This window comes from Sorex fumeus, unplaced genomic scaffold (genome assembly GCF_029834395.1).
Source record: "Sorex fumeus unplaced genomic scaffold, SorFum_2.1 ptg000047l, whole genome shotgun sequence".
Taxonomy (NCBI): Eukaryota; Metazoa; Chordata; class Mammalia; order Eulipotyphla; family Soricidae; genus Sorex; species Sorex fumeus.
In genome coordinates this window covers 35932058-35945436 of record NW_026606104.1, presented here as the reverse complement: position 1 = coordinate 35945436, position 13379 = coordinate 35932058, and the positions used below count along the sequence as shown (strand labels likewise).

Genomic DNA, 13379 nt, shown 5'->3' with positions numbered 1-13379 from the left:
GCTCGGAGCCCCGCTACTGAGGGTCACTCCACCCCCACCCCCTCCACTCCCGCTGCACTGAACTTCCAGGCTCTGCCGCCTGGGACTCGTGAGGTCAGGATGGGGGCTGCCCGCCAGCTTCAGCCCCTGCCCCAAACACATCCTCTGTTGTTCTCGAGCACACGCACAGAATACACACACGCACACCCCAGATGTCCCGGGAGCAGGGGTGGGGGGGGAGGCGGGGACACGCCGCAGAGATCCAGGTAGAAATATAGTTACATACACGGCCCCTGCGGTGCCTCAGCCTGTCTGGTCTGCACCTCGATTTTCTTGCTCAACCACTAGGCTGGCTCGGGGCAGCTTCCTCCGTGTCCCCAGCAGTTTAGGGCACAGACTGAATACACCACCTGGCACAGAGTTGGCGCTTGGTGCATTTTTACAGAACGAATGAAGAAATTCACCCCACAGGAAAAATTGATTTCTTCCTCCTTCCTCCTTCCTGCCCCCTCCCCCAGAGGACAAGTCCCTTTGCAGCCCCCCAGAGATGGGCGGGTGGGTGCTGTGCCTTGCTGTGCTGGGAACAGAAGTAGCCCCGGCCAGACACAGAAAAGCTCTCAGCCCCACCACCAGCTCCTACCATGGGCTTCTGCTCTAGGAATCTAAAGCTCCCCCCACAGTACTGGGGTCACCCAGCAAATGTGAAGTTTTAACGAGGTGTGACTTCTTGAAACCTTTAATACACTCCCGGCAAAATTCTGCCCGCTCCTAAACCTATGTGCCGGGCTGGGTCTCCCAGGTTTAATCCCCTTCTCAGAGCGGTGGGTCCAGAGTCCCCCAAAGGAGAAGAATCAGTTTATCTTCGTCTAAAGAATTCTGTTTATTGGTGGAAGACTCCAACTCAGGATGATCGCATTGACCAAAATCCCACTGCTAGCGGGTTGGCCGACAAGCTGGAGCCCAGAGCCCTTGATTCTAAGGGTCTCCCATAAAGCACAGTCCCTCCAGAATCCCGCCAACCTTATATGGTCGGATTCTCAGAGGGGAGACACGGGGGTCTTGGGTGAAGGGCATCCATCCAAGTCGGAGCCTGGGGGTGGTGGTTAGAGAGCGGGACACAGAACTACGATCTGCAGCCTAGGGAGTGGGGGTGGTGGGCATGCTCTGTCCCCCCCACCCCAGCTGAGAACCTCAAAGGGGCAACTGCGTAAGGGAGAAGGGACTAGCCGTCCCCTACTCCTGGCCGTGAAACCCCGATTGGCCGGTTTCCTTAACGATGCACTGGATAAAGGGTTCCCCACCAGCCCGCTGCTCGCTCACCCCCACTCCGACAGAGCCCGGAGCGCCAGGCGGCCCCTGGCCGGAGACCCGGAGCTCCGCAGCCCGGGCCCCCTCGGCGGGCTCGGCTTCCCGCCCGCCCCGCCGGCCGACGCGCTCGCTTCTAATTAAGCGGCGGGACGGCCGCGAGTCGCCGGGCCGCGCTGTAATATGATGAACTGCCTTTGTGCCGGTGTCACCGAAAAGCGCTTCTGATAAGGGGAAACCGCGGAGGATCAAAAGCACGACGGCGGCTCGCCCGCCTCCCGCCGCCCGGCTTTTGCGCGCGGGGCCCATCCGCCCGCGCTCGCCGTCCCGCGGGCGCTCGCCGGGGCCTCTCCCGCGCCGCGCGCCCAGGGCCCGGCTCCGGGGGACTCCGCGTCTCTTTGTCTTTCTTCCTGCGGCGGCTCCCCGCCTCCCTCGGGACCCCGGCGCGTTTCTCCGAGTCTCTGGTGCGCGCGAGAGTCCTCCCTCGCTCTGCATTTGCTCTAGTGCGCGCGTCCTCCCTCTCTGACTCTCTCATTCCACCTCTGTGGCTGGGGGCCTCACTGGTCTCTCAGTCCATCCCCTCCCCTGGGCAGGGTACCCCGGCTGCAGCCCAGGACACCCCCAGGGCCCTGGCAACCAAGTCTTGGAAGAGTGCGTTGAGTTGACCATCAGTCTTAGTGCAGCCAATGCGTAGGCACAAAGTTATCCAGAAGCTCCACGACCCTTCGCCAGGCACCGGCACCCAAAGTATCCAAGAATATCTATCCCGGGGCTTGGGGGCTGGACAGGGCACTCACAGTCCCCATCATCTCCCCTGCCGCCTCACCGCCTTGCTTTTCCTCTCCCGGGGGACATGATCTCCAAGTGATTCCAGCCCTCTTTGGTACCCCTCCCTTCCCCCGCCCCCATCCTGCACTCCTTCCTTTGGCCCCCACCTCCCCTTTGCCCTCGACCCCTTCTCTTCCTCCTCAGTCCCCCCCCCCCCTTTGCTGGCTCCTGCCCCCACTCCCCAACCCCTGCTCTCTCTTCACTCCCGGACTCTCTTTCCCGGCCTCACCCTCCTCCCCATTTTGTTTGAAGTTTGGGAAAGATCTATCTACGAATGGTGAAGTTTCCCCGTTTAGGTCACCGTTCTGCCTTGATTCGATTTGGGCAGGCGAGTTCCCCCCCTCTGCCTGCCCGACCCCAGCCGGGGCCAATCGCACTGGGGCAGGTCAGAAAGCGATGACCCCATTTCCACCTTTTCCTCTTTCAGCGGGAGTTGGGGGAAGGGGAGGAGAGGAGGGAAGGGGGAGAGCAAAAATGGAGGTGGGGGGAATCCCGACTTTCCAGCCCCCCCCAACCCTATCCCCAACTGGGTTTCCTAATTACCTCATTAGTCGGCAGTGGGAGAGGGAGAAGAGCTATTTTTCTGGAATTCTTGGAATGCTGCCCCCTTAGTCATGGCCTTCAAGGCCCCAAAGTCCCCAGAGAAACGTCCCTTTGGGGGTTTCTCTTCTGCGCTCTGAAACGCAGAAAGGGGAGGCTTTCCTCATCAGCCTCTGCCTTTGCTGCCAGTGGATTCTGTCCGCCTTAGACCAGCAGCTGCCAGCCGAGCCCGGGGTCTTGGGCACTTCACATCTCCATCCTTAAGTGCCCATAACAGAATAAAGTTCTAACTTTGCTGATGATGGACAACAGCGACTCCAAAGAGGCAACCTAGGAGGAAATCTCATTGCTCTGCACCCCCCCATATGTACCTAATATTTTCTATATTATGATATAACAATATTTATAATATAATGTTGTATGTGACAACTCATTTTTTGAAAGATTTTTAAAAGCCCAAATAATCACCTTACGGCTTGAAGGCTACTGTTATATATGCTTTTAAATCCTTCCATGTAAATTCCACTGAAAAATTTGGAAAGCCGTGAGGGGGGAGGAGGCAGCTAGGGATGGGTGGGGGGGAGGTTAATCCGGGTTTAACGCTGCGATGCAGACTTAGGACCGGGGTTAGCCTGATTGCGTTATCTCCTCCCAACATTTGAGACGCCCATATTTCACCCAGCCAAATAGCTCGGAGAGCAACGCAGATGGCTGCCTGGTCGCGCCTCGGGAAAATGTGTTATTAATATCTAAATAACTTCCCAATACTGTCTGGTAAATCTCCCCTCCACCATTCCAAATGATGAATTCGTTTGAAGTCTTCCCCCAGTCTCATCTTTTCAATATCTCTCCCTTCTCTCTTCTTCTTAGCCAGGCTTATTTCAAACTGGTAAATATCTAATTCCCTTAGCGGCTCTACCATGCACGCGAGTCTTTTAGGACAAACGCCTCGGAACAGCCCGTGCGTGGTGGTACTTGCCCTGAGGTGAATGCAGAAATCCACAGCCCTCCCAGCGGGGAACCCCACCCTGCTTAGAAATGCAGCGTCTGGGGCCCCTGGGCCGGGATCTCGAGGAGGAGGGAGCCCAGCCCCTCCCTGGCACACCCGCTGGCAACTCCTTCTCCAGGTTCCCGCAGACCCCCACAGACGCTCCTTCCCTCAGTGCTCGGGCTTTCCTCGGCTCCAGTTCCCCCAGCCCCACCCCGATCTCCAACGGCTTCCCCTAACTCTCTGGGGCGGATAATCACCCGCCGCCCCCCCTGTTCTCCCTTGTTTAAAGTTTGTTTTCTAAATGTCTTCTATTAGATTATGTGCGTTCATTCCCCCTCCAACCTTATCTCCTTCTGTCTCTTCTCTCCTTGCCGGTCACACTCCATTTAGGCACGAGTTTATCTGGCAAACAGTTTGCCGACTTTGTTTATTTACCGCGCGCGAGCGCCAGTGTTTGCCTTTGTAATAGTTATCTCATTGTTGTTCTTCGTTAGCCTCAGCTCCCTTCCCCCCGCCCCTTTCTCTCCACTGGCTGGGGGCAGGGTGGGGGGGGGAGGATGGAGGGAAAGAAAAGGGAAGTTGTGTCAGCCCGGTGTGGGCTCGCCCCCTTGACAGCAGCCCCCTCGGCTGGGCTCTTCCTCCTGCTACGCTCCCTCTCTGCTCACCCGCACACCCCCCCCAGCTCCGCAGAGCCTGCCCCCCTCCCCTCACCCCTCTGGTCTCGAGGAATATCCTCCACCCAGTGCAGCCTAAAGCTGGGGAATTGCCTGACACCCTCCCGGCTTCCTCCGAGCCCCCATTATGCGAAGCTGATCCCACTCTGAACAGCCTCAAATCCCGCCTGGACTCTGTTTGATTAGATTGCCAACCCGGGGTAATCCTTTGATTTGGTGGAGTGTCAATTACCTTTCTCTAAACACACATTTACAGAGGAGGGAACTTGTTGGTTTAAATCAATGCAGATTGTTTCTTGATAAATGGACTCGCTCGGTCCCCTCCCTCTCCGCCTCTTCCCTCAGCTCCCTCCGGTGCCCCCTCCTCCTCCCTACCCCATTCTCGCCTATCCGGTAAACAATGTCCCTTCCAGGTGTGAAGCCGAAAAAATGGTGTGGGCTAAGGGGAGCTGTGCCCCCCTTCCCCTATTCATTCGCTCCCCCGGAGCCTAATTAAATTTGGCAGGTTCTTGTATACACAATCAAAACAGCTTCCTCCAGTGTAGCAAACGACCGAAAACCGCATTAGCAGCTATCGCCGCTGCCAAATTAAATTGTTTTCCACCTCCTTTTACAAGTGTCTAAAACCGACACTTTGGGCTCTCCCCTCCTTTCCTACCCTTCTCCATCATTCCCGCTTCACACCTGTGAGTTCGCTGCATTAAAAAATGAATATAGGAAAAATGCAAAGGAAAACAAATCACACATAGATTCCACCCCCCCCCCCCCAATAGTCTTTCAGATGGGAGAAAGTCAGCAAATTCTTTGAGGGATTTTTACATCACCTCAGTACACACACACACACACACACACACACACACACACACACAGTGCACACTTTCTGCCCTTCATTTTAATCTTGTAACTTTCCTCTTTATTTCATATTTCCAAATCTGATCTGGTCTCAGCCTAAGTTCCTGCGTTGTTAGACTCAAGGCGTGGGTGTTATTCCTGACTGCTATTGTTAATGTTATTTACATTATTTTGTGTCCTCTGCTTCCACAGAAGAATGGTTGGATGCTTTGGAAACCCCTATCAAATTTCCCACAAAAGTCTCCCTGGACTCAGGCTGGGGGAAATCTTTTTCTTTTGAGTCTTCCCTCCAATCCTCTCCCAGTTGGGTCTCTGGCCTGCCTCTCTCCTGGTCCTGGCATGAGGAGCAGAGAGTCCAAATGGGCGAGGGCAGGAAACTGTCCACTTCCCTGTAGGTGAGCAGAGCATGACCTCAACCCCCATTGGCATCGGTCTGAGAAGTCTCACAACCAACAATCCTAATAACTCAGTCTTAACAAGGATAAGAGCAAAAAAAAAATATGAACAGCCTCATGAATATCAGCCCAAGGGGAGCAGGAGTGAGCTGTTCAGAGATGAAAGTGCACAGAAATAAAAGCTCAATTTAATCTGCTTTAAAACCCTTCAACTTAACGTTTGTGCTTCAAACTCTGAGAGTGAGGACTGATTGCGGATAAATAGTTTCTTACCATGCCTGGAAGCTATTACACCCCTCTCCAACACAGTTTCCTATTCAGCAGTCCCAGTTTTCATTACCAGCTCTAATAAGTCTTAACATTATTAAATGCCAAGCGGACGATAGGGGAAAACGGACTCAGGGAGGGATCTCTCTTTAGTGCTTAAAGAGGAGAACTCTTAAATCCCTTCTTCGGTGGCTCCCCACCATGAGAGGGGCGACCCCTGGAGAAAGCATTTGTCAGGAGCAAGAAGCTCAAACCAAGTTTGTAGGTAGATACATCCTCCCTCTGCTCTGCCCAGAGGTGGCTCTGCCTCTCCCCACCTGACCAGCTTGGTAGGGTGCTGGATGCTCTTTTCACCTTTAACTTGGCTATGGAATTAAGTTGCTGGAGGTCTGGGAGAGAAACCCTAGCTGGGTGTTTCACCAAGAGATCCACCCACCGACTGGCCACGTACTCAGGTGGAGAGTGGATCCAATCTGTGAACAGAGACTGGTGCCAGCCAGTTCTGATTCTGTCCATGCACTGCCACCTATAGCAGCATGATCAACCCGCGCAGATCCACCCTGCCCAGAACACAACCCAGGACAGAGGCCCAGCGGACAGGGCTCCTTGCAGATCATCACTTAGAGACCCAGGTGCTGTTGACATGGCCTTCAAACTCACAGTCATGCCCACCACCGTGCCCTCATCACTCAGAAATGAGGGGCTTCTGGCCACTAGAACCCCCACTGCCTTCCCCTCAGTTCAGCTCTGAAACTTCTCTCTAAACTACGCTAGAAGCCCGGCTCCCCCTTAAGCCCTTGGGAACGTGGCGCTTCCCTGGTCCTGCTGCTAGGAAACCTGTCTTCAGCGAAGCTGGTTTGTTCGCTCCCGTTGAAAGTCCAGCTCTGCTCCGGAACTCCCCTGACTTAAAGGAAGACCCCAGTCACATCATCTGGTCTTTCCACCACCATCGCCTTCTTCCTCAGAGGACATGCGTCTCAGCAGCTTCCTCCCACACTGAGTTGGACATACCCTACTACCACAGACACCTCCACTCTCCAAAGAAAACGAACTCTCCTCCTGCTTCTGTCTTGGATTGACTTGACAAAAAGATGACTGAAGCCCTCAGCACCCCTCCACCCCACCCCGAGAAGGGGGAGTCCCGCAAAGTCCCTTGCCAATACAAACTGAAACAGATATGGGTCTCCCTACAGGGGTCTGAGAGCCTCTGCCCAGCCAGAGGCTACTTGGCTGCTTAGGGCTGGAGACCGAAGCCTGAAGCCTGCGGCAGCCCGGCAGCCCATCGCAGTGGGGTGCCAAGCATAGTGGCCCGGGCCTCCTTCCCCCCCCCCCCCCCCGCCCCTTTTGTTCCGAGCTGGGCCTGGGCTCCTCTTTGGGGGTCTGAAAATCAAGCGCCAACCCCCTTCCCCAGATCTGGACTACTGTTGTGAGGGCTTGTCCCGGCCGCCTTCTGCGGGTGGGGGTTGCACAGGGAGTTGTCTTTGGAAGCGGGCTTTGTCTGTGAAGTTCATCTTCAAGGTTGAGAGAAAACCCTCAGCGCTGGAGAAGGACTTGGGCTAGGAGTGCAAAGGCGGGCAGGGAGACGGGAGCCCCGGAAGAAAGGAAGGAGGAATCTGCGCAGCTGCACACACTTCCAGGTTGGGGGCATTCCTGTACTTTTCCTGGGACCACATGGCCACCATCTCGGCCCTCCTACTTCCTTCCTGAGTCACTGAGGGTGTGGATGTCCTGCCCCCTGCCTTGGTCGCTCTGGCCCTTCCGGGTCTGCCCGTCTGCTCCCCGCTCCCCTCCTCTTACGTACACTTACAAATCTGAAAGACCCTCCAGGGGAAGGAGGGCCGATGCCCTTCGTTACCAGCAGGCCCTGGAAGGACACACTCTCTCCAGCTCACGTGCAGAGAGAGAGAGAGAGAGAGAGAGAGAGAGAGAGAGAGAGAGAGAGAGAGAGTGGAAAGGGGGCCCTGCTGCTCAAATCTGTTCCCCAACGAGATCCTTCAGATCTAGGCAACCTAGGCATCTGGGAAGTTGCCCTGTACTCCCACCCGCCCGAGCACTCAGAATGGGAACTCGCCTGAATAGTACACCCCTTTGCCCCCCACCTCACCCTCCCCCAGGGCACTGTCTAGGCTGACCCGAGAACTGGGCGGCGGCGGCGGCCCGCGCTAATTTTTATTGATTGCCGCGTTCAGTCAACTGTCAGGCGGGGTTTCAAGGGACCGTTTAGAGAGCGTGTGCGGGTCTGGTTAACAAATTCATTTAGGGAGCCGAGGGCCGACTCCTCCTTCCTCGCCCCCGCCCCCTGCCCAAGGTTCTTATAATAGATCGACACCAAGACCAGAAGCCAAAAAACCACCAGCCCCGGGAGGACACGCACACCGCCGCCAGGCAGCCGGGCCTTACTTAACCTGCAGCGCGCGGGGCTGTCCAGGTGCGAGGGGGCGGTCAGCGCCCCGGCTCGGCTGCGAAGGGCAGGCGCGGGCGAGGCCCACGGAGGGGGCACTCCCCTCCCCGCTGCCTGCGCGCGCGCTGCCTGCCAGCTCTCCGCCGGCCGCGCTGCGTAGACCCGGACCCCGACCGACTGCGGCGAGAGCGGAGCCGGCGCGCCAGCGCGTGGGAAAAGGCGCGCTCGGACGGCAGCGCGGTCCGAGAGTCCCTACCTTTGTCGCCCAGGATGCCGTCGATGCTGTGCTTGGCTTTCTTCTCCCCGTCATCCTCCTTTTTGTCGGTTTCATCCTCCTCCTCTTTCTTCCCGAACTTGATTCTGAGCACACGGCTAATCGAACTCACTAAACCTCAGAAATTCAAAGGCAAAAGAGCGGGTATAAGTTGTTTGGGCTGTTTGGACCGGGAACCCGCGGTGACACCCCGACCCCCAGCCCTGCGCTTAGGAGCAAGTTAAGGAGCCCGTGTCCCCCCCACCCCACTCCCGCACACAGCGATGGGATTCCCACCTGCTGCAAGACAACAACAAAAACCCCTATGCACATTTACATAAACATTAAACATTTACATTCTGCCAGTGGGACTGAAGTCTGGTACAGTGGGCACGCACCTGGCAGGCAGCAAGGCCCCTGCACTTCTGTCTCCCACTGCCACTCACCCGACACACTCCCACACATGGCAAGAAGTCATGGCAAACTCAGGTGTATGCCCCAGCCCTGCTTCCCTGAACGGACTTGTGCTCAGGGCACTGTCCCGCTTACAGGCAGCATGGCTCAGGGCTTCCCACAATTGGGGCCCCCTGGTGACCAATGGCCTCAAGAGAGGGAAATTCCTGGGGTTCCAGGCAAGAGCAATCGTCCAGGACAGGACTGGACAGCCCCTTCTCTATAGGCCACTTCTCTGAGCAAGTTCCAAGGAACGTCCTTATCACCACACCTTACAGAGTAACTTTTTGCTCTTTCCTCCCTTTCTCCCTCCCTTCCTCTCACCCTCTCCCTCCTCCTTTCTTCTTTTTTCCCCCTCTCTCCCTTTCTAAGTTTCCCTCTCCCACCATCTTTTCACTTTGACTTTGGATTCCCTTCTGGACCCTAACTTCACCCAACTTTCCTCAAGGTCCCCTGGCACCTATCACCGCCCATTCCCCTCCCACCTGCAGCCCCTGCGGAGGAGCCTGGCAGATGCAGGCTGGCAGCCTGGTCTACGCAGCTGCCTTCTCACCTGAGGGCACGGTGCTGCGGTCACAGTGCCCATCCTTCAGCAGCCGATCTCGGATCTCCCAGCTGAACATGCCCGGGTTTTCTCTCTTGTACTCCTCGATCTTCTTCTCCACGTCCGGAGTGGCCACCTGCTTCAGAGGTGGAGGTGGGGGAGCAGGCATGGAGAGACGGGGTGGAGGAGGGAGAGGCTTTTAATATCAACCTCCTAAGAGTCCCAGGCCCGGCTGGCGGGACAGGTCACTATCCCTCCCCTTCCCTCCTCAGGAGAATGACCTGATCCTGAAAAACCCAAACTCTTCCTGGCTTCCAGAAAAACAAAAAAGGGACAGGGGAGTGATAGGTCATATAAAGAGAGACCTTCCTGAGACCTGCTCCCAAATTCCGGCACCCTTTTAGGTAAGGATGAGGGAAGATTACCCCTGGTCTGGATAGTGATGGGAACTCATTGTCCCCAAAGTTCTTGGTAACCTGGACATCATCAGTTATTCCCATCTAAGAAGAATTTGGATAGTGGGTAGGGGGCATCTAGGAGTGAAGAGTCTTTCTAGGGGACACACTCAGATACCCGTGGTGCTACTGGATGACGCGGTAAAGTGAGGGGGTAGGACCCCACGGTGGGAAGGCCATTTGCTGGCTCTCAGGCTAAGACACTCACTCTGGGCTTGCTGCCGCCGATGGCCCCTGGCCGGATGGACCCGGTCTCCTGGTAGCGGCAGAGAATCTTGGAGACGCAGCCATGGGAGACCCGCAGCTGGCGGGAGATGACGCAGGGTCGGATGCCGTGGTGGGCCATCTCCACGATCTTGTGGCGGATGTGGTTGGGCAGGGGTCGCCCGTTGATGAAGACCCCCCCAAGCTGGTTGACACGGCCTTGGCCCAGCGGGGTGGACACTAGAAAAGGGAGAAACTGCAGCTGCGAAGGGGGAGGAGATGGAGTGCACCCCTTGATTTTTGTTTTGTTTGAACTCCAAGAGTCTGGACAAGCAGATGTTGAGAGTCCTCAAGTTTAGAGAAGTGTGTGGGGGGGGGAGGGTGTGGAGCAGCCACGGGGGTCCTGCAGGAGTGAGGAGAGTTACAAGAGTCTCACGCCCCCAAGCTTCATGCCCCTTGTAGTGCCACATGTGTGTGTGTGTGGGGGGGGGGCAGAATCCCTCCGATAAGGGGAACTAGAGAACAAGAAGTGAGCTGGAAGAGGGTGAAAGTGCTGGCCTCTGGGACAAAAAGCGCCATGTCCCCCAAATGCCCTGTGGGCCACAGGCCTGCCTGTGCACTAGAGAAGCCACCCCGACTGCAGCCGGGTGAGACAACCGTGGCCATCCAGCTGGGCCCAGGAGTGCAAAGGTCAAGTCAGTTCCAAATAACGGGGAGGCCAAGGGACTGGTTGATTAACAGTAGGTGCAGTCCTGGCTTGACAGTCCCAAACGATGCCATCCATAATCGAACAGCTTAGGCACAGCCCAGGGAGGACGGAGGACACAACGCCTTGGGTTGCTACCTCTGGAGGGGATACCCAGCTGTGCCCAGAGCTACTGTCCTTGCTCCCAACCCTTATTCAAGTTTTAATTTCGTTTGGGGATGGTTTGGGGGACCTGCTCCATTGTGGCCACACTCCTAAATCAAGTACCCGCTTGGCCGAGAAATGCAAGCGCCATCCACCAAGATGCAGAGAGGGCTGCTTGCAGAGGAGCCGAGAGTCCCAGGCAGGGGTGGTATCAGAACCTTGAAGACAGGCACCCCTTGGGAGGCAGGGTGGTGGTGGTGGTGGGGGGGGGGGGAGAAGCCTGGGAAGACTTAATGCAAAGTCTACACAATTTCCTCACAGAAGCTCGGGGGACACCGGTGCACTAATCCATCCTCGATCTCCCCAATTTGGGGACTCGGCGGCTGCAGAGATCTGGCAGATTAGAACAATTTCACAGCCTCGGAGTGGAAGGAGCAGACAGTATAATTGCAAGGGAGGAGGCGGGAGACGGCTCGGGCGGCTGAGCCGTTCTGCCGCCTCTTCCCTCTCTCCCCGGGTCCCCCCACCACCTCTCTTTGTAAAAGTGGGTGTCTGCAGCCACCCTCGGATTTAATCAGAAATCGTGCGTCGCCAAGTCGGAGTCACTCGGTCTCCGCGGCGGGATATGCCATTAGCGCTGGAGGGCTCTCGAGCGCCCAACTTTATATTCAAGAGCCTCTTTAGCGACCGGCACTCGGCTCTTCTCAGTATTCTCCGTCATGTTGGGCAAATATTGTTCTAATCCGCCGCGCGCCCGCGGCCGCCTGTCTTACTTGCATTCGCTACAGCACAGTGCCACGGCAAATCCCCGGGCTTCTGCGCTCTCCCGCCTGCGTGGCTGCCCGCGCGCACTTGATCACGGAGCCGCTCTTCTTGCCTCTGTCTAATTCAGAGACCCGCTGCCAGGGGGACCACCTCCCCCCAACCGGAGCGCCGGCTGCCTGCCCCAGCCTGCCTCTCCTTCCTCACGTTGCGGGGGTGGGGAGGGACCGCATACAATGACAAGGACAGTCATTAAAATAATAATAGTAGTAATAATAATAATAATAATAATAAATCTCTAGGGCTCCAACTTGACACCTCCGACTTCCTCTGCCCAGGAGCGTGAGGGCCCCTCCGCTGACAAGTCAAAGACCTTAAATTCGTTTACAAAGGAAACAAAATAGAAACGCAGGACAAAGTTCTAGGCGGTGGTGATTTTCGGCCCTTTCTCCACCCGGGAACGGCCGTTGGGGTGCTGGCCTGGTAGAAAGGACCCAACACGAAATGCACACTGTCTCCAACTCCGGATAACCCAAGAGGCCCCTCTGGCGCTCTCCCAAGTTCTCTCCCTGGAGATTCCCAGAGCTGGGAAACCCCCCACCACCACCCCCCCACTCCCCATCCGGTGAAAAGTTGAAGGAGGTAAAAATTCGTTACTATTTATCCTTTCGAACGGTTCTGCAGACCCAAAGCGGGTGAGTTTCTGAGCGAGGCTTCGCAGGAAGCCGCTATGAGCCTTCCTGGTTTAGATCTAGAAAAGTCTCGCCTGTGGTCGGTTATTTCGAAATAAAAGGGCTTGCAAATAAAATAAAATAAGACCATGTCCCGGCTGTAAAGAGCAACTCGTAACTCGAGCAGGAAGTCCACAACCTTCGAAAGCTGGCAGCCTAGAAAGAACGCCGGCATCGGGTGTGGGAAAAGGATGCGGAAAACAGTGGAATTCGCCCGAAAGGAGCGGATCCCCCGGGTGCGGGTCCCGGCGGGCCGAGGTCGGAGTGAGTCGGCGACCTGGACAGCTGCCCTCGCACGGAAAACAAAAAAACGGAAAAAAACAAAAAAAGCCAAACCAAGGAGCCCCGAGCAGGGTGGGTGGGTGTATGTGCCAAAGTTCTCGGAGCGGGCGCCCGCGCTTGGCCCTGGGAGCGGCGGGGACCCCGCTCGCCCGCCGCGCGCGCGCGCTGCGGCCACCCCGGAGCCCCGCGCCCCGGCGCGCTTACCTTCCAGCGGGAAGCCGGTGCGCGGGTAGTTCTGGCCCGGGGCTGGCCGCATCATCCTGGGGACCGTGCCGGGCAGCGCCGCCATGCCTGCACGCTCGGCTCCCTGCACCCCCGCTGCGCTCCCTTTCTTCCCCGCTTCTTCTTCTTCTTCTCCTCCTTCTTCTTCTTCTCACTCTTTTTTTTTAACCTCTTCCCTCCTCCTCCCCTACACACACACACACACACACACACACACACACACACACGCACTCTCTGACTCTTTCTCTCTCCCTACCCCACCCCCCCACCCCCACCCCCGCCTGGAGTCGGACGCGGCCAGAAGCTGGGGAGGGGGTGAGTGGGACAGAGGCTGGCGGCGGAGGGTCGGCGAGCGGAGGAGGGAAGGTGGCGACGAGGAAGTTCAAACAAA

The 13379-nt window shown here is 56.8% G+C and overlaps 1 protein-coding gene across 3 annotated transcripts in view; it reads right to left on the bottom strand.

Annotated features, from left to right (window-relative positions):
* The window catches only part of PAX7 (paired box 7), a 108310-nt gene extending 95152 nt beyond the window's left edge, over positions 1–13158 (bottom strand). Inside the window, exons 1-4 of one of the 3 annotated variants that reach the window (XM_056123314.1) lie at positions 12971–13158; positions 10146–10381; positions 9492–9621; positions 8489–8623 (exon numbers count right to left, since the gene is read on the bottom strand). In XM_056123314.1, the coding sequence (XP_055979289.1) occupies positions 8489–8623; positions 9492–9621; positions 10146–10381; positions 12971–13055 (586 nt within the window). In that variant the 5' untranslated portion in view covers positions 13056–13158. The remainder of the gene's footprint in view (positions 1–8488; positions 8624–9491; positions 9622–10145; positions 10382–12970) is intronic. The other 2 variants (XM_056123316.1, XM_056123315.1) reach the window with 2 other exon arrangements.
* Positions 13159–13379: the final 221 nt, after the last annotated feature.